Below are 21,571 nucleotides of genomic sequence, written 5' to 3' on the forward strand. Positions count from 1 at the left end.
ATCCGTTAGCTCCAAAATACTCGAAGAGATGACATTAACTGTGGCAACCTAATTTAAATATACGAGCTTCTTCTGGCAACATTTTTGATGTAAGAAAATCGAACAGAGAACTATTTCAAGCATTCTGATGAAATAAAGAAACAGTAAAAAGAAGCCAAATATTTCATTAAGCGTTTTTCTTGGAAATTAAGATAATAAATAGGAAAAGCTTACAGAAGTGTGGACTCCGAGCACCACATAATTAGGTGACCCCACAACTTGTATACATCAACTACAATCAGCATATTCTTGCATCGCGATGCCACTACTGAATTCACTTACAAAGATGAAGGCACACCGAAATCGGACGCAACCTGGTCAGCACAGCAAACACAGGCAGAAGCGGGCACTAGAGAAGGGGGCCAACACAACGCGCGATAGAAGCAGTCGGTGTCATTAGACTACCCCAGTTTTTGCCATCGGACCCAGACCTGTGGTTCACGCAAATAGACGGTATTGTTGCACATAAATCGTATCACATCTGATGTCTCAAAATATTACACCGTAATTACGGCACTTGATGCAGAAACCTCTACGCCAAGTTTCAGATGTTGCAAGAAACCCACCGGACACGGGCAAGTATGACAAATTGAAGAAGGAACTAATTGCTCGTTTCAGTGAGTCCAAGGAGAAGCAGCTGATGAAACTTCTAACAGAATAGAACTTTTCAATAAGAAACCCAGTCAATTGTTGAGGGAAATGCGTGATCTGGCCGGCAATAACGTCTCTAAGGAAGCTCTGTCAACATTGGTTGCAGCGAATGCCCAACAACGTTCGTTGCATATTGTCGGCGTGCAAGTCTACAGACTTGGAAAATCTCGCCGAGGTAGCCGATCGAATCGTAGATAATTCACCCTCATACATAGTCGCATCTACAACCATTCCGCAAGACAACGAAGCCAATTGTTCAGCTCTAAACATATCCAAGCAAAACACCTTTGAAGCACGACTATTGGCGTTGGAAACCTCCTTTAACCAAATTATTCAAAAACTAAGCGAAATATCAGTCAACATGGCTGCAACAATGAACCAACGCCGTAGTTCAAGCGCTGAACGCGGCGGCGAACGAAGCAGAAGTCGACTACGTGAAAACGCAAAAGTATGTTACTACCATATTCGATTTGGTGCAGCCTCGAGGAAATGTCAAGCGCCATGCGAATTCAACAAACCTACTGAAGGCACGCAGGGAAACTAATCCCGCTGCCGTCTATCGATGCAACTGATGGCAGCGTAGAACAAGACATCAGCATCAAAGAACGAAGACTGCACATTTTTGATAGCAAAAACAATCTTAACTTTTTAATTGACTCCGGTTCTGTCATCTCGATTGTACCACTGAACATCATTCATAAACACTCAACACTTACTCCTGATAGCCTTCAGCTTTTTGCAGCAAATGGCTCAACCATTCAAACTTTTGGTACCAGAAATCTGTCACTAAGTTTGGGCTTACGGAGGAGTTTCACATGGAACTTTGTAATAGCGAACGTAAAATCACCTATCATAGGAGCAGACTTTCTGGTACACTTTGGCCTTCTGATAGACCTCAGAGCAAAGTGTCTGGTTGATTCACAAACAACCCTTACCACAAAAGGAACAGTTCGGCAGGCTGAAATGCACAGCATATCAACAATAAGCCCCTCATCTAAATTTCAAGACCTCATTAAGCAGCATGTTGAGTTGACAACGCCTAATATTTACTCCTTACCAACGTCAATGGACGTCAATCACCAAATTGTAACAGATTGCCGACCTATTGCAGAGCCACTTCGCCGTTACTCCGGAGAAAAACTAAATGTCATCAAAAGCGAATTCAATGAACTGTTGCAACTAGGTATAATTCGTACATCAAGCAGTCCATGGGCAAGCCCAGTTCACTTAGTGAAAAAGAAAACTGGGGGATGGCGAGCCTGCGGTGACTATCGCTCCCTAAACGCCCACACGCAACCAGATAGCTATCCGATACCGCACCTCGATAGCATAGTCGACTGCTTACATGGTAAAGCAGTTTTTTCCAAAATTGATATAAAAAAAGCTTATTACAACATACGCATGTGTGAAAAAGATAGCGAAAACAGCAGTGCGTACGCCAATTGGACTTTTTGAGTTTGTCGTTATGCCATTTGGGCTAAAAAATGCCACTCAAACGTTCGAAAGATACATAGACATCACATTCAGAAATATCGACTTTGTTTTCTGTTACCTAGATGATATTCTCATATTTTCAGAAAATGAAAAAGAACATCACAAGCATGTCCAGTTGGTGCTGCAGAAACTTAAAGAGGCAAAACTATGTATCAAACTTATCCAAGTGTGAGTTTTGCGTTAGCGAGCTAAACTTCCTAGGATACCACATCTCAGCGGAAGGTATACAGCCACCGAAAGAAAGAGTAGAAGCAATCTGTCAATATCCAAAGCCGAATACAATTGTTGAACTCCGCCGGTTTCTAGGAATGGTAAATTTCTACAGGAAACATATTCCTAACGCCGCACAAATTCAAGCACCTCTACACAACCTTTTCAAAGACTCAAAAAAAAATGACAAACGAAAAATCGATGCAGAGCTTGAAAAAGCATTCAGCGACTGCAGAGCCAGTTTGGCCACACAAACATTGTTAAATTTTCCGGTACCAAATGCGCCGTTTGCATTAACAACAGATGCGTCGGAGACTGCAGCTGGAGCACACCTGGAACAACAAGTGAATGGGGAATGGAAGCCAATCGCATTCTTCTCAACCAAGCTAAAAAATGCGCAAAAGAATTACTCTGCGTATGACCGTGAGCTTTTGGCAATATACTTAGCCATTAAACATTTTCGTCCAATACTTGATGGTCGCAAATTCGTCATTCGCACCGATCATAAGCCTTTAACGTATGCATTCCGTCAAAAAGCAGACAAAGCGTCACCACGGCAGGTAAGGCATTTAAATTATATTGCACAATTTTCAACGCAAATCGTTTTTCTGTCTGGTAAAAATAATGAGGTAGCAGACGCACTCTCCAGAGTATGCCAAATTGATATGCCCATAGTAGTCACAATGGATGAAATAGAAGAAGAACAGCAGAGAGATTCAGAGTTACAACAAATTGTCATAAACAATAACACTAGTTTAAATTTACAGAAGCTAAAACTTCCATCTGGCAATACAATATACTGCGATACATCAAATGCAATGGTTCGGCCGTACGTTCCAGTTAAGCTTCGTAACAAAATATTTCAACACATTCACAATTTCTCACACCCTGGTACAAGATCAACTTTAAAACAAATTAGAAGCAAATACATTTGGATGTCAATGAACAAGGACGTAATAGAAATGGTTCGCTCTTGTATCAGTTGCCAACGATCAAAATACAAAAGCACAATCATCTAGCGCCTAAGCCGTTCAAACAAACTGATCAACGTTTCGACCATGTCCACCTTGATATTATCATTCTTCCAGAGCATGAGGGATACAGATATTGTTTAACCATGATTGACAGATTCACACGTTGGCCCGAACTAGTTCCGTTAAAAGATATTTCGGCCAACACGATAACGACAAGCTTTTATTCAGCATGGATCTCACGTTTCGGTTCCCCGAAGACCATAACAACAGATCAGGGCTCCCAGTTTGAGTCCGCAATATTCAAGCATTGACAAAAATGGTTGGCGCACACAAGATACGTACATCAGCTTACCATCCGGCGTCCAACGGCATGATTGAGAGATGGCATCGTACGCTAAAAGCTTCACTCATGTGCAATCGACAAACTCCATGGCCACTTCTCCTTCCAACAGTGATGTTAGGACTGCGCTGTTCCCATAAAGAAGACATTGGAGCATCCCCAGCAGAAATGCTGTATGGCACTAATCTTCGTTTACCCGGCGAATTTTTTGATAACGGGGATGGATCGTATCAATCCACAGGAGTTCATATCCAAGTTTCGTGAGTACATACAGTAGCTAAAACCAAGTTCACCGGTACACCACAATTCAGCACGATTTTTCATCAATAAAAATCTACACGATTGTAGTCATGTGTTCATCCGCTCGGATCATGTGAGAAAACCACTAGAGCCTCCTTACACGGGTCCGTTCGAAGTTGTGGAACGCATTTCAGACAGACTCTATGCAATTAAAATTAACAACGCAATACACAACATATCTGTGGAAGATTAAAACCAGCATTCTTTCCCAGAAGTGACGAGTTACCAAATACACCACTGCGAACCTATAAAAAAAGAAATGTAACATTTGCAGACAATTCTAAATCGTGATTTAATCACTGGGAAGGGAGTAGCTGTGGCAACCTAATTTAAATATACGAGCCTTCTGGCAACATTTTTTAATGTAAGAAAATCGAACAGAACTATTTCAAGCATTCTGATGAAATAAAGAAACAGAAAAGAAGCCAAGTATTTCGTTAAGCGTTTTTCTTGGAAATTAAGATAATATATAGGAAAAACACAGAAGTGTGGACTCGAGCACCACATATTTTTACATTAAGCGCCATCTGTTGAATACCTACTCAATACCTAATCAATAATTAGCGCCATCTGTTAGAATCTTTTGGAGCTAACAAATAATTGTGACTGTCAAATAATAGACAAATAAGATACAACGAATTTGCAATAATATAATTTTGCAATTATAAATTGAGACGTAAGCTATCCTGTCTCTCAAGTTGAAACAAATTGCACACGGTGTGCAATCATATTTAAAATCGGTTCACTTGTTAAGGCGTCCATCGCGGACAAACAACGTAACTCCTGATTTTTATATAAAGATATAGGAAATATTTGATTTGTTATACTACCATGCAGTTCAAAGTTCATAGACTAATAAAATGCTTCCAAGATTTCATCAAGATTCCACACATATAATCACTAATCATATGGCGTGAGGTCAGCCGCTTGTTCGAAAATAGGTCAAGTTTTCGCCGATTTTATCCTTTTTAGGCACAAAGATACACTGGTATGAGAAAAACGCGCTCTCTCATTTTCAATGAGTTAATTCACATAACTTCACGATATACATTGGTGGTGTAAGGTCTACCGGAAGCTCGAAAATCTTTATACTAGGTATATAGCCCCCATATAATCGGAAGTATTGATCCGATACAATCCAATTTTGACAGACAGACATAATATTATCAGCTTGCACGTCTCGTCATACTGATCATTTATAATATTATATTTAAAACCTTCTTAAGGAGTTTACGGGTTTAAAAAAATCGATTTTTTTTATTAACTTATTAAATTCTACCAACACATTTCGAATATTGTCTTAAATTTTCAAGTTGATCCGAGTAATAGTTTCGGAGATAAAGCCTTGAAAATTTTGTGAAGTTTTAATTTATATGGAAAAATGCTTGCCAAAAATCCAATTTTGAGTTTTCTTTTCGTCTAATTTCTACACGTATTTTTCACTTTAGATGAGCCTGTAAGGAGTTGTCCTGCCAACGCGAGCGCATCTTTTTTAGAGGTCACCGGAAATGGCCTCGCAATGGACGAATACAAAATATTTTTTTCAGAAATTTCAGATTTTCTTTGTTAATAGTGTATGTTTGTAACATTAAAAACCCTAAGAAAATGTTTCATTTTTTATATGAAAAAGCAGAAAAATTGCTGAACAAAAACTGTTTTAACCCGAGGAAACCCATGTAACCCCTTAACACATGGGTTTCCTCGGGTTAAAACAGTTGTATCGTAGTCTGCGCTAGTCTGAAGTTTAAATTATTTCAACTGTATTCTTGCTAACTGCCAACAGCAATGAAACGGAGAGTTTGTGGTAATATTTCTTCATATAATTTAGAAAAAAGAACAAAATAATTATTCACCTTTTCGTTAGCAGTAACTGAGTTGAACTATTTTTACTTTTAACTATTCAACTGTTTGTCAAATCTTCCTTTTTATTGTTGGCAAAATGAAATTTCGAACAGTTTGGTTGATCTGAAGTTGGATTGCTTCTACTTCAATTCAACTAAATGAGGTTGAAACCCTTAATAAGGGTGTATGTTAAACCTCTGGAGTACGAGTATTTTTCTTTTAATAAAATGACCTAAATAATTTTCAAAAGTTAAAAATTTTATTGTTAAGGCAAGAAAGGCATTTGGCATTTGCTTAAGGCGGTAAATTATCGCGACCGGCTCTGTACCTACCGCTTTGCGATCCACAGGCTCGACTACAGGAGCAATTCCTTTTAAAAAATCAGCCAGCCTCGATTAGATCTTTTAATTAGTAAATATCGTTTTCAGAGTGTAATAATTGGACAGTATTCTTAAGGTCGGTTGCGAAACCAATTGCTATAAATAATCAAATACTTAAGTATTTATTAGTTTGGTAAGTGTTTTTTAACCCTCCTACTTCATTTGTTTCTTAATGCTGTTGAATAGCAAAAGAGTTCTACGGGTCTCATGACATATTTTACCTTTAATTTTTTTCATTTTGGCTTTGTATTCTTTCATGGCACGCATACACAAAAAAGTGATACTTTTTTAAGTGATATAATCCTTAAAGTAATATGTATAATATATTCATTACTTCTTTGTTTGTTTAGACTTTTGAAATGGTTATCGAAAACAGTCAAACCCGTCAAAATTTCCCAACCATGACTGATTTATATATTCATATATTAAGTATAATAAATATAGCGTTATTAATTTATTTATTAATAACTGTATAATTATATATTTAGGTCAGGTTGAGTATTCAGGTTGACATTCCTGCCGCTTTATATTTTCATTTGGATATATGTATATAATAATTATTAAAACAATACCCGTTATTTGCTATGCGTCAGCACTTACATATTTAGAAAGCTCAAAAGCTTTAGATCTAATCGATTTATCACCATAAAATATCCGAAAACACACTCGAAATCCTTACTGCTTGTAAATATGTTTACTATATGGTATATGACGAAATTGATAATATGTTAAGTGATATGGTATCTGATGAAAGCAATTGAAGAATATTAATGAATTTTCTTGAATGTCTAATTGATTAATATTATATTTAAACTTTTTAGCGGTCATTTAATAATTATACACTGAAAATGATATTCAGGCGTTGTTTGTATCTCCGAGTATCTATTTTGCTATGCTCGTCTCTTCGCTGTTTATTTTTCGAAACCGATATCGGACCACTATAGCATACAACCACTCTACTGAATGATCAAAATCATATTCTTTTTTTCATTTGACGAGATATCTTCACGAAATTTGGCACGTAGTATTCTTCAAGGCAACGGCACAATTTTCGAACAAATTGTTCGGACCAGACAACTATGCATTGCAGTTTTTTTTCGGGAGAGGTTGATGAAATTTGATCCTTCTTTCTTCAAAGTCCACATTTTCTTGTTACATATGCAGCTAACTGGTGTTACAGTGGTGTACACTGAATACTACTGATCCCTAAGCAGCTCCTAACGTTATCTTTAAGTGTCGTGGTCGATCCAAGATTTTATTCAGCAAAATTCTGCCTTCCAAATAGCCTCTCATCATTGCTATGAAATATGTGTTTTTATACTCTCGCAACAAAGTTGCTAAGGAGAGTATTATAGTTTTGTTCACATAACGGTTGTTTGTAAGTCCTAAAACTAAAAGAGTCAGATATAGGGTTATATATACCAAAGTGATCAGGGTGACGAGTAGACTTGAAATCCGGATGTCTGTCTGTCCATCCGTTCGTCTGTCCGTTCGTGCAAGCTGTAACTTGAGTAAAAACTGAGATATCAAGTTGAAACTTGGTACACGTATTTCTTGGCTTCATAAGAAGGTTAAGTTCCAAGATGGGCCAAATTGGCCCACTGCCACGCCCACAAAATGGCGGAAACCGAAAACCTATAAAGTGTCATAACTAAGCCATAAATAAAGATATTAAAGTGAAATTTGGCACAAAGGAGGAGGGGCATATTTGGACGTATTTTTTTTCGAAAAGTAAGCGTGGCCCCTCCCCCTACTAAGTTTTTTGTGCATATCTCGGAAACTACTATAGCTATGTCAACCAAACTCTATAGAGTCGTTTCCTTCAGGCATTTCCATACACAGTTCAAAAATGGAAGAAATCGGATAAGAACCACGCCCACTTCCCATACAAAGGTTATGTTGAAAATCACTATAAGTGCGTTAACCGACTAACAAAAAACGTCAGAAACACTACATTTTACGGAAGAAATGGCAGAAGGAAGCTGCACCCAGGCTTTTTATAAAAATTGAAAATGGGATTGGCGTCGCCCACTTATGGACCAACATCCATATCTCAGGAACTACTTCACCGATTTCAATGAAATTCGGTATATAATATTTTCTTAACACCCTGATGACATGTACGAAATATGGGTGAAATCGGTTCACAACCACGCCTTCTTCCAATATAACGCTATTTTGAATTCCATCTGATGCTTTCTCTGTATAATATATACATTAGGAACCAATGATAAATAAATCTTTACTCAAATTCGGTATTTGAAAAATATGTAAATGACGGATAATGAAATCTCGATTATCACTTTATCATGCGAGAGTATAAAATGTTCGGTGACACCCGAACTTAGCCCTTCCTTACTTGTTCTTATTTTAATTTTATGGTGCCAAATTTTGTCACACAGCTTTCATAGCTTTCGTAAGAATAGGCGTCGTTATTTTAATTCCAGGGACATTACAACGCAATAGTGTTGTCGTTGGTTTGCTTCTAATATCATATTTTATTAATACTTGAGGTTAGATTTGAGCAAAAATAAATTAAATAATGAAAAAATGAAATGTATACAATAAATTTTAAAGAACTAATTTGACTCATTTTCGCAACACTTTTTAAATAACTTAAAGCATTAGAAAAGAATAGTTGGCAGCGAGTCCTACTTATCGGCTCGTCTACTGACATCACACAGTACGCCTGAAAGACAATTGAACTCCTTAGCTCAATTTCTTTATTTGTTTATATCTATTATAGTTTACAAATGCACTCCTATTTATATATTTGACAGGGTGAACCAAAATTCGATTAATTTATTTGTTATACCGCAACCGACGGTGGTCTTCTGCTGCAGTGCTTCATAGTTTCCATGTTTTCCAGCCAGATAAATAAGGCTTCTAGTTATTTAGGAATATGGTGCTGTATCTGTTATGTACCTCCTTTCTCCAGATACCAGATCTAAAAATAAAGTTAACATCACTTTACTTTTGACATGTTAAACAGTATATGTAATTGGGCGGGATCTTATATGTTTGACCTAATTGTAGGCAATGTAATCCTAATTTCTATACATCTTTATTTTGTATCAAACTTTTATTATCGTTTAAACAAATATTTTTTTTTTATACCCTGTATATTACAGTGTACGTGGCAATATTGCTTCTTTTCTGCGAAAATCCAATTATGTTTCCTTTAACTTTTTGATTAATTACCGTTAATAGCGTTGATCGTTTCGGAAAGTGATATCTAATCACCCCACCCGACTAAAATAAGTGACAAATCTTTTTTGGAAAAGTTATCATTCCTCAATTTTATACGACAATAATTTTATTTGTAAACTCTCTCAGCAAGGGTACATGCAAATGGGGGTTGTAGAGGTTCAGAAACATTCATTGAAACCCTACTGTGCTTCGATATCTGCAGATCGGTGCAACTCTACCGGTATCAGCTACTCTCAGTGAGAGATCGTTTTCCACGCTAGAAACTTACTTGCGGAGTGCGACCAGCGGAGACAGATTGAACGGCATATTGATGTTTCGAGCGAAGAAATTTTGAACATCATGGCTTCACAGCGCAGAATGTTGGACATCGTTTTAAAGGCACTTTTTGCACTTTGCGCATTTTTTTCAGTTAAAAAGCAAATATAAACTATAAAAAATACACGTTGGAAGCATTAACTATTTTAATCCTTCTCTTACCTTTTTAATATGAAGCAAAATTTAAACAGAAAACCCCCTCTGAAAATTTTTTCTGGGCGTTAACTGGCATTGCATTGTTCTAGAAATCAATTAATGGTACTTTGAGGGATTAGTGGATATGAGTTGGTTGTTCGTCCTGATAAGGCAGCTACTTACAATTGTATTTTCATCTAAGCTTTGGCAATTTAATGCTTCGCATGCGTATAAAATGATCCATTTTGATATAGTAACCGACAATTCTCGAAACTTTGGCGCTTGTGAAATTGCAAAGACCTGTTGTTCCGTTAAGGTTGCGGCGGACTTGGCAAGTAAAGGAGTTGGCTTATAACAAGCTATCCTTAAATCACTGCATTCGACTTTATGGAAATAAAATATGCGTAGTTTGCTGAAACCGTTACATTATCGCATATAATTTGAAGTTTTATACATTTATGGAATCTTTTTTTTAAGTTTTGTTTTATCTTTGTACCTGGTGATTAAATTCACGTTTATGAGTAATCAAACGCTTTCAATTCTTCCGCCTTCAATCACGTCCATCCCATAATATTCTTATCTTTATATTGCCTATTACCAGTTATGTAAATAATTGTAAGTTTTTAATAGCAAAAGTTTTATAATATTGATATTTTGACTGTAGATTTCATAAATACATGCATTAAGGCGGTTCTAAAAATTCCAAAAAAACAAAGCAATTTTTTAAGGTTCTTTCCGATGATATAGCAGTAAGAGTAGATATTTTGATATTATAAAATAATAAAATAAAATAATACAATATTAATTCATAGAATTTATATTTACATATTATAATCGAAGAAATATTATAAAATGCTTCTAAAATGGCAGTTAATTTTTTGTGATTTTCTTGTGTTGAAAGTAAATATAAGTTATTTTTGCTTTTATGTTCTTTTAATAATTAATTTTTAATATTTACTTATTTTTATTGTAAAAAAAGAGTGTGCCAATTAAATACAAAAATACAAAGCTCTGGAGTTCAGTTTGTCAGAAAAACTTTTTCATTTCGAATCACACTAATGTACGTGTTTATGTCTTTTATCTGTATTCAAACATGAATTTATTTACACATCTTTATCAAAAAGCAAATTTTAGTAGTTTTTATACCCTGAACAGAATGTATTAAGTTTGCCACGATATTTATAAGACCTAGGAGCTAACCTCGGGCACTCTATAAAGTACATACATACGTACAGAAAAGGTCAGCGTATCGAGCCGTGTCCCTCAGTTTTTGAGATGTAAATGTGAAATTTTGAAAAAGCACTTTTCTCTTCAAGAAGCTTTTCATTTCTTGGGATTGTCGGCATAGCATGTAGCTGCTATAAAAACTGAACAATCAAACTCAAGTCCTTGAATGGAAAGGCCGTTTGTTTGACAAGCTAACGTCACGAAATTTGGCTTGGATTACACTAGTTTACAGTCTTTTTGCGACTGAGATTTTGCAGGCTATTTCTTGCTAATTTTTTGGGTTGCTAAAAATGAAAATTATAGTAAAAATTTCCTAACGCGTAGAATTTTTTGTGCTGTAGTCACGGAATATAGGGGTCAAACCACCAAAATTTAGTAAAATGACAAAAATAACTTACGCATTGGAAAATTTTGAACTCAGGACACCTCGAACATCACACAGACCTCTCAGCATATCTGTCCCAAATTTTTCCTTCATATTTGTTGAGTGGTCTTATTATCAAAGTCAATGCCAATGGTTTCCGAAAAAATTTAACCACTATAATATATAGCAGTAATAAGAACTGGCCGAACAAAATCAAGTTCTTGTATGAAGGGTTTTTTATTTGTGAAGATATCTTCACAAAATTTGGCGTAGATTCTTGTCCAAGGCAACGCTATAATCTCTGAAGAAACTGATGAGATCGTATCACTATAGCCTATAGCTGTCATAGAAGCATAGATCATAATCAAGTTCTTGTATGGTAACTTTTTCATGAAGGGTGTTTTTGAGCGGTGCAACTGAAGTTAACTTTTCTTCTTGTTTTGTACTAAATTTGTACTAAATCATACTAAAGTAACGTCACATCCGATTCGTTCGTATGTATCTTCGATTAAACTTAGTAAAGTAATAAACGCTCTAAAACATGATTAATCAATTGCAGACGTCTTGGTACATCCGTTATGTTGAAATTATGACTCATTCATAATTTGACTAGGTTTATTTTTAACTTTCGTACGTCAATTCATGCACTCAAAATGTAGATAACGTCAACGAGCCTCATGACCTGTCGATTTTTAGTGAGTTTTGAGTGCATTGCGAATAAGAAAATATTTTTTTTTTTTAAATAGGATTAATGATTTAAATTTATCTTCTTCCAGCACATCCTTTGAAGTACATTTTCTTATTAATGCTACCCAATTCCAACGAGCACTACTTTTGGAGACTATTTAAAGTCTCTTAACCTTAAACTCCAACGACAATATGGTAGGAGACGTAATTAGTGTAATCTTGTTGATATTCTAGGACTACAATTAAGAGGCTACTGTTAATATGTTCCAAAATATTAGAAAAGAGAACGAGAGGTTCAGAAACCCAATCCACAAAATGAGGTTCGTTTTCCTGGTAAAGAGCTATCAACTCGGCAGAATTCTTTGCATTTAACACCATGATAACCATGAGTGCTATAATCGAGACTCAAGCTAGACAAAACTACAATTCTCTAATTGTCATTAACTTTCTGAATTCATAATAATTCCCCCACGGTTACTAACAGACCGAAAGCTAAGAGAGCGACAAAATTATGGTATTATTTGCAATTTTGCACTCATCTGTATTAACGCTTTTGAGCGTTTCTGAATTTTTAGCGACGTTTATATTTTATAATTGGGCTCGCTTCCGGATGCACTGAGCCTCAAAAGCTCTATTAACCTTTTGTTCCTCAATTAATAGTGGGGTAAGACAGTCGTCAGCAGGTACCCACGTTAAACACATTGGATGTTCCTCACTTCAAACACTTCACACTGAAAATCCCTCATATCGGTACTCATGTACTTGTATTTACCTATTTAAGTTTGTTTACAATCATGACAGTATTGTTCAAAGTCTCGAGTTCGGTTTATTTGAAACTCTGAAAAGGTAGGATTATCATAAATGTGAGCCAAACCACTCAGGCATATATGTATGTACTTTCTGAGGTAATACAGGATTTCAGAACACTACAATTATAATATGTATTAATATGAATATGAGATATACTACGTTTTGGGTACCCAGAGGGCTTTCGTTAGATTTGTGTATAAATTCAAGCAGTTATATATCTATCATATTGGAGTGTTATTTGTGCAAGAAAAAAATATTCAACAAAACACTTGAAAATTATTATTAGCTAGCAAATCAAATTCCTAGATCACTGCATTTCACATGTACTTGATTTTTTATAAATGTACTTGATTACATACAAACTCACAAACTCAGCACACTCAAAAGATATAAAAATATGGCCAGTTTATATTTTTTTCATTAACCTTTCAAGTGCAAAAAAAGTCCCCCAAAGGCCACATATATATTATAGAGAACAACTGGTCGGTACGACTAGGATACGGTGGAGGGGGTTTTTGAGCAAAGGTTTACAAGATCATCTTTGGACAGCCACTGTTTCCACTTCTCATTTCAATTAGTATTTAACTTAAAGGCTGCTGATCAACAAGTCAAAGAAGACCAGGAGAAAAATTTTATCTTTCATTTAAGTTTACCATGTCGCCATGATGGGTATTTAATTCCAATGCGGTTACAATAAAAGCAGAAATTCATAAAAATACAAATTGCAATCGCTTAAAGGACATTTAAGACTTAAAGTCCCCACCATACCTATGCATGTCGGACAACAACAAGATACAGTGCAACTTGTTTTTTAAAGTGCAGGTTGTTTTTTTTTTTAGAAATCTACATATCGAAATGTAGAGCAAAAGCCTATCTCATTAAAGTCAGTCACGACAAAACGGCTCTAGTACAAATGTAGTACCTACTTTAGTACGAGTCAGAGCAGTAATATATTATGCTTTGCGAGGTCGGAACCTATATCGGCAAGCCAGTACCCTTACTCGGAGATTACGCTCAGAAATCATTGTTGGGTTAAACTTCAGTGCTACTGATTGGTTCGAAAGGATCTCAAAATGAGGTTATGACCGGTTCAACAACCGGTAAACTTCCGCTGTTTATTGAAAGTAGTTTCAGTCCTTTAGATGATTTTAAGACAGACAAAATTAAATGCTATTAGAGGGGGTTCAGAACCCCCAAGGCCGCACTTATCGTCTGCGTTCAATATAAAATCATATCTAAATATGTCATAGGTGCAAATATATGAATATTAATCATATAAAACATTTTTAAACACACATTTCATTTGCTTTGATAACAACCAACGTGTCACATTACTCATCCTCGTTGTTGTGCCTTTTATCTACGAAATGACACAACTGAGCCCGCAAGTAAGCTTCCAGTTTTGCGATAAAATGTGTGTCAGCGACGACGATGTCAATAACGATATGATATAAATTATCGAAAGTGTAGCAAGTGCCAGTTTAGTTTTACCCTTCGAACGAGTTCGACGACGTTGCGACGGTGTTGGATTTAAGAGACCCAAAGCCAAAAACCAGGACATAATAAGTGCAAATATTCTCTTGTTTCGAAATTTTTCGTTTGAAGTGAAAAGAAAAATCGTTTTGAAAATGTACAAGTTCTTGCAATACGCAGCAATCGTGAGCTTAATCTGCCTTTTCGGCAGCAACGGCGTTGAGGCGCAAAAATTGACCTGTCAGAATGCGAGCAGTTTAACGAATCTTGATAGCACTGTGAGTGTCTTGTGACCCTAACTTGAGTTTTACGAATTGATTCATTGAATATTGGATTGTGTTGGAAAAATATTGATTTTGAGGCGGCAAAAAACGAGTTGCAAAAGGAAAATATTAAAAACAATTATGTTAACGAATATTTTTTATGTTCTTATGCAATACTTTTTTGAAATCATTTTTCAGTTATAACGGTGATTTACTCGAAATTGCATTAAAGTATATAATATTGAAGCAATTGGGTTTTTGAGATTTTAGTTAAATAAGATAACTGTGATAAGCCAATCTCCAAATAATTTCGAATTTAAAATGTGGCGTTGCTCCATAAACGTACTTTTCAAAAAAAAAAAAAAACAAAATGGTGTTTGCCCCAGAGCCTTTCAAAAGTGTTGTTTTTATCCTTTTGTCAGAATTTGAACTCCAGATATTTTCTTTAGCTTAAGTTCTGCTTTGCATGGATTGTGTTAATTGTGAACTTGGGCCTAGATAACTCTATAAATGTTAATAAGCGCTTATAATAAAAAGTAAATTCTTACAATTAATTTAAAATAATTAGTTATTTACTCTGCAAAAAGTTGAAAATTTTAAAATTTTTTAATTAACAATTTTAGTTAATAAATAAATAATTATAACTTTTTTTCAGTTTGAACATTGAACTTTAAATTTGAAATTCTAATCGAATTGAAAAAATATTTCAACAATTTCAATTAATATTTGAATGGATTAATAAATTATAAAAATAGAAAATGTTGAGTGAAGCTTTATTTGAATATTGTATTTAAAATTTGGCCTTTGAATAGAACTCGCAAAAAAATTGATTAATTAAAATATTTTACATTATAAATTAAAGTAATTAGGGGGAAAAAATAAAATTAAACTATTAAAAAATATTTAAAATTTGCAATTAATATAGTTTAATTAATTTTACAAACAAAATTTAATTATACTAACCTAATTTCACATTACATTTTTAGTTAATTATTAGTAACAAATTTTAATTTTTTTAGTTTGAACATTAAATTTCAAATTTGAAACTAAATCGAGTTGCAAAAAATTTAATTATTTAAAAAGTTTTAAATTAAAATAATGAATTGAAAAAATTAAATTACAAATATATTCAAAACTATTTTAAAATTCTATTTGTAATTTACTTAGTTTTGCAAAAATTTTATTGATTTTCATTCCATAGATTGAATTAATTTAAATTGTAAATTACAAAACGAATTATTAAAATTAACTAAAAAAAATTAAAATTAAAGCTTTCAAATATATTTCAAACTTTAATATAATTTAATTAATTTTCCAAGAAAAAAAATTTAAATAATTTTTCCATGAATAAAACTTTTTGTAAATTTTTAAAGTTTATAATTTAGATGTAGAAACGTTTTATTTGTAAGAAGAATACAATGATTAGAATATAATAATTACAGCAAGTAGTTTGTGTTGCAAGTACTTTTTCTTTATAAGACAAATCACAAGAAGAATACAATGATTAGAATATAATAATGACAACAAGTAGTTTGTGTTGCAAGTACTTTCAACATAAATTAACATAATGAAAATTAAAAATTTCTTTATTACATAATTTTATTTAATGTTTATTCAAGTCTCAGAATTCAAATTTATAAATTTCTGAAACTAATCGAGCGCAATTTTTCCCGCACAGTTTGAAGGCCAGTGGTACGAGGCCATCCGCAGCCCAGCAAGCGAGTGGAGTTGTGTTGGTCTCGATATTTACTCAAACACTTCGGGCATATATCTCAACCTAACCACACCACAGACAACGGCCGCGCTGAATTTAAATCAAACCTCAACCTATCTACTCAAACCAGTCAATGGAACCAACTCAAGCAGCGCAGTGAATGTCACCTCACCCGCTGACGGTTACACTTACGCAACAAGCAGTAGCGTAAATGTGACAATCAAAGTACTTCTGGCGAATAGTTCCAGTTATGCGGTGCTCTGTGGCTATAGCTCGAACTCAAACAGCTCTTTTGGCCTTGTAATGACGCGCCAGCGTTCGGTGGCAAACGCCACATTGACATCGTATGTTGGACTAGTCAACAGCACTTATGCTGATTTCGACAATTTGACCACTGTGGATCAGGGAACAGCGTAAGTAGCAATTTGATAACCCTATAACTATAGGGTATATAACTGTTTTTACCAGCTTAAATGTACATGTTTGTGAGAGAATGTTATATTGGCCTAAAGCGTCATAAGTCATTTGAAACGATGAAAGTTTTTCTGTGCAATTTCGGGTAACTTGCAGTGGTGTTTTATTTTAAATGAGAGCCCAAAAAAAGTGAGAAGCTAAAATCCTAATTAAGCTACTTGCAACTATATTGAGTGATATTAGGGTGGTATTTAATTCGAGTTTGATACTTCTTAGAGGGTGAGTTTGTGTCATAGAGGGGTTATATTTCCGAGCCTTTAAAATTTTATTTTTGCTTTTGTAATACCAATTTAGTTAAATAGTTATTAGTGATATATAACATTTTATGTGGCTTTTGGTTATTTAAGATTATCCGAGTCCTATCAATGACATTGTTATTTGTTCCAACTGTATTTTTTATGGATTAAGTGAGAAAGGTTATAATGTTTGGGAGCTTGTAAAGCAATGATTAACAATGAATAGTCCTGTTAGAATTTGAATAATTAGAGCATTGTTTGCAATTTTAAATAAAGGCAGCTTGTGAAGCTAATCACTGCTTGAATATTAAGTAATAAGGTGTCCATTAAGAGATCCCAAAAAAATGTATTTTTAAGCACCACCCTAGTATAATTTGGGGCCTTAATATATACAAATTTAATATAATATTTAGCTTTTAAATTCTTTATTTACTCAAATTGTTTATTTTATTTTACTTACAGCTGCTATCAGAGCTCAGCCGCCACTCACGCCTCGGCCTTATCGCTGGTTTTCGCAGTTATATATGCCGTCACTAAGTTCATTAAATAAGTGCGAAGCCTATTAATACAAATATACATGTACATATGTTGATTTAATTTTTTAGATTATTAAATTTCATTACACAATTTAAATTATATACATACGAACTTATGTTATTGCTGCTACACACAACTGTGCATATATGAATAACGGTACTTAAAATTGGCTTAAAAGAACAAATACAACAACAATAGAAATAATTCAAGTGGCGAAAATCCATAATGTTGTACCTTTATTTGTTGCTTTTGAAGAATAAAAATCAATAAAATTGAATTTGTTTATATGAATAATAAAAATAGAAGAAGTAATTGATTTCGAAATTAATAATAATAAATAAAATAAAATTGGAAAAAAACTGTTTGTAATTTTTTAACTGTAGATAGAAATAAAAGCAGTGGTCATAAAAAAATAATAACAATAATCTTAAAATAATAATAATAACATTACTAATAGTAATATGATATACAAAAGTGTGTATAAAAGTAATTATCGAAAACTAACAAAACACTGGACACCCTTATGCAACTAACTTTATTGGTTTATGAAAGCGAATGTCAGATTTAAATTTTATTTCTGAACTAAAAATTTAAACCTGACAATTTTTAAAAATATACTCAATTTAAAATTCACAATTGGTTTGCCAGATATTTAAAAACGCTGTAATTCACGTAATTTCCAAATTAGAAAAGAATAAATAAAAATTATATTTAATTTTATTAACTTACCGGAGGTTTTAAAAAAATGTCCAAAATAATTTTTTTCTTACAAATCTAACCGTTCACGCTTATATCAACAAATATTTCTTTGCTTAATTAAAAAAATAAAAATTCCATACTACGAAACATGGAAGCGCAAATAGATATGACAACAACAACGGAAGTGTGTTTGCACCCGTTAAATCAAGACGCAATAAATCTTACTTACCAAAAACAAAAACAAAAATAATATTAAACAATTGCGTTGTGCGCCATATCCCCTCACATGTATGTATGTATGCATCCTCTAATCAGACATATTTTTAATTTGTGTTAATACTCTGTAGCGAGCGCTGTCGACAACATGACCCACTGATAAGATATCGCTAAATCAAAGTGAAAATATGTGATTCTTCATTACGTGTTTGCGCCATAACACCGAGTGCCCACGAACAAGCTGCAGGAGTACAAATTAAACTTGTAGGTACTTCATTGTTGGAGATAACAAACAAATTGAGGTTTGCTGACAACAGCGGTAAACAAGTGAGTCATAAGTGCCGCGTTGAGGGCGACAGTTTGCCGATAAATATTAACCTGTGACTTGTCTACTTACCCAGTGCTGCGACATCTGCCGCGCTGTAAATCCTCACCTTGAGAGGAAAGTGGGGGTGGAAAATTTAAAAATTTGGAAAATCCGATATCACATAGTTTTTATATAAAACAAAATCGGGTTACTTCTGCAATATTTCGTATTTAGAAAAAATTATTTGCATCTAAAACAGCAAGGTCATGCAGCAACTAAACATCTTTTTCAGCAAATGGGAAACGCTTGTTGATTTCTGTACCCAAAATAATGTAAACTTCATTCTTTTTTCACGGAAGTAATCGAGCTTGTGGCTTGTCACATTGAATTGGCGGTTTGTTTTAAGGCACTTACTTTTGCACCAACATCCACATCTCGTAAATGCTCCCCCTTGAATTAATTCTATTTAGTCACTTTGTCAAATTCTATAAACTCCGCATCGGTTTTATTTATCTCATCTTCTCTTAAGAAGCAAGCAGTTACTATTTTGAACATGTTTCCGTTCAACTATAAGGCACATGTACCTATTTTATGAGCTTCTGACCGAAATTCTATATTTCTTTAGTACACGATAGGTGCAGCGTAATCAAGAAAGTTTAGATAAACAACATTCCAAGAGCTATTTAATTTAAAAAATAGCAGCCTCCTTATTTTGTTTATCCTTGTTCTTTTGTTTGAAAAAGACAGTGCGCTCAAGAAAGCGTTGGACTGCAGAAATCAACGATAACCACTCAATTTTCATGATTTCCCAAAGTGCATGATACGTTCAAAAACCAGAAAAATCCGCGTTTAAACCGGTTGCAGGCTCGAAAACTCCAGCAGATCCGAAAAAATCCGCTGATCTAGCAATACTGTGCTCCACTGACTTATAGACCGGAGGTATATCTTTTGGTGGACGTGAAATCAATTGAAGTGGTAAAGGTAATATTATTTATAGGGCACCTTCTTTATTGAGTTCAAAACAGTGCGCCAGTCGTTTCTTCTTTTTCGCTACTTGCCGCCAATTGGAGATTCCCAGCGAAGCCAGTTAGGTCTTCCTCTTCCTCTGCTTCCCCCGGCGGGTACTGCGTCGAATACATTAAGAGCTGGAGTGTTTTCATCCACTCGGACAACATGAAGCTAAGCTTGTGAGCCTTACATTATATATTATTACAACTCTCGTTATAATATAAAAATATGTTCATTATTAGAGGAAGACTGTTTCAGAGACTTTAAAACTTTTAAGTACATTGTAATATCATTAAACATTATATCGAAAACTGTATACGATGGGGATGTAATATTTTTTACTTATTTTTTGTATAAGCATTCTTTCGTGACCTTACGTCGTCGAATCTCAGAAAATTGAGTTAGAGTCGATGTTGCATGTGTATGCATCTACATATTTTCGATATATGTGCAAGTTGACCTGTGTCGGTCTTCATATGAACACAAGTCTCTACTTATCATGACTTGACTCGAGTGCTGCGATTTCGTCGTTATCAGGAGTTCTCGCGACTTCTGCAAGTCGCTATTGTCAACGAAAACAACTTACAGCTTTATACCTGATTTCATTTAAGAGGAGATGACGCAAAGAGTTCCTTAACTGATAAGTTCAGTGTATCAGTTAGGCGACATCTCCAGGCAAATTTACTTATTTATCACGATTTCAACAATTTTGACGCCAACAAGAGTGATGTCGTTCGAACCAAATGTCATCCAAGTAAAAGTTGTGTTTACCACTTGATTGTTCTATGATAACTCTTCCATTTGGCTCATCCCCTCTTTAGTGGCTGATACCTTGGCTTGGTTGCTTTAAATTGAAAAAGAAGAAACCTTTGGCTACGTCTCTGTGTCGCGTCGGCATGTGCTCAGTTACCGTTAATTTCATTACTATTATGTTATAATGGGTTGTCAAAAAAGTCTTGCGGTATTTTCGCTAGTTGGCGCTGAAAGCGCGTAGTTCTAGTTTTATTCGTCGCATCGGGTCATGCTATACCTTTTAGGAAAGCTCACTTTACGCGCTAACACGTGTTTGATTGATTGTCGTTGCTTTTAAGTCGTTCGTGAGTTATAGCGTCGCAAACATGGAGCAAAATAAAGAGAAAATACGGCATATTTTACAGTACTACTACGATAAAGGCAAAAATGCATCTCAAGCCGCCAATAAAATTTGTGCAGTTTCCATTTCCACCGCACAACGATGGTTTCAGCATTTAATGTTCTGGTGTAGAGGTGGTCGAAGATGCGCCACGGAAGGCCTGTCGTCGAAAATTGCGATAAAATCGCTGAATTGGTCGAAAGAGACCGGCATAGTAGCAGCCGTAGCATCGGTCAAGAGCTGGGCATGAGTCATCAAAAACTCATTTCAATTTTAATAAAAAAAAAATTCAATAAAAATACCGCAAGACTTTTTTGACAACCTAATATTAAATGTATATCGAAGAAAATATTGATAGCTTATTGTCTTAAGGAAAGAATCATAAGTCTTATAAACTTTCACCACTACGGTTAGTGAGCACTTTACCGCCTGGTTGAGGAAGTTACAGATATATATTCAATCACGTTTTTCCTTCATTATCTCATTAATAAATAAAGGCAACTCTTTATAATCTAAATAGTTGTCAAAAATTCT

At 34.6% G+C, this 21,571-nt stretch overlaps 2 protein-coding genes across 2 annotated transcripts in view; one reads left to right on the forward strand and one right to left on the reverse strand.

The window, feature by feature from the left end:
- The window catches only part of LOC120766489 (ras-like protein family member 10B), a gene marked incomplete at its 5' end in the record, with an annotated part of 138,530 nt that overhangs the window by 38,361 nt on the left and 78,598 nt on the right, over positions 1-21,571 (reverse strand). The window lies entirely within an intron of this gene.
- On the forward strand, positions 14,446-17,898 carry LOC120782477. The gene is made up of 3 exons (XM_040114772.1): positions 14,446-14,729; positions 16,393-16,841; positions 17,601-17,898. The coding sequence occupies exons 1-3, from the start codon at positions 14,607-14,609 to the stop codon at positions 17,686-17,688; spliced, it is 660 nt and encodes a 219-aa protein (XP_039970706.1). The 5' UTR covers positions 14,446-14,606; the 3' UTR covers positions 17,689-17,898.

This window comes from Bactrocera tryoni, chromosome 1 (genome assembly GCF_016617805.1).
Source record: "Bactrocera tryoni isolate S06 chromosome 1, CSIRO_BtryS06_freeze2, whole genome shotgun sequence".
Lineage (NCBI taxonomy): Eukaryota > Metazoa > Arthropoda > Insecta > Diptera > Tephritidae > Bactrocera > Bactrocera tryoni.

Coding starts and splice junctions, on each gene's coding strand:
- LOC120782477 (XM_040114772.1), top strand. CDS start 14,607: ATGTACAAGTTCTTGCAATACGCAGCAATCGTGAGCTTAATCTGCCTT. Junction 14,730..16,392: donor TAACGAATCTTGATAGCACT/GTGAGTGTCTTG, acceptor TTTCCCGCACAG/TTTGAAGGCCAGTGGTACGA. Junction 16,842..17,600: donor ACTGTGGATCAGGGAACAGC/GTAAGTAGCAAT, acceptor TTTTACTTACAG/CTGCTATCAGAGCTCAGCCG.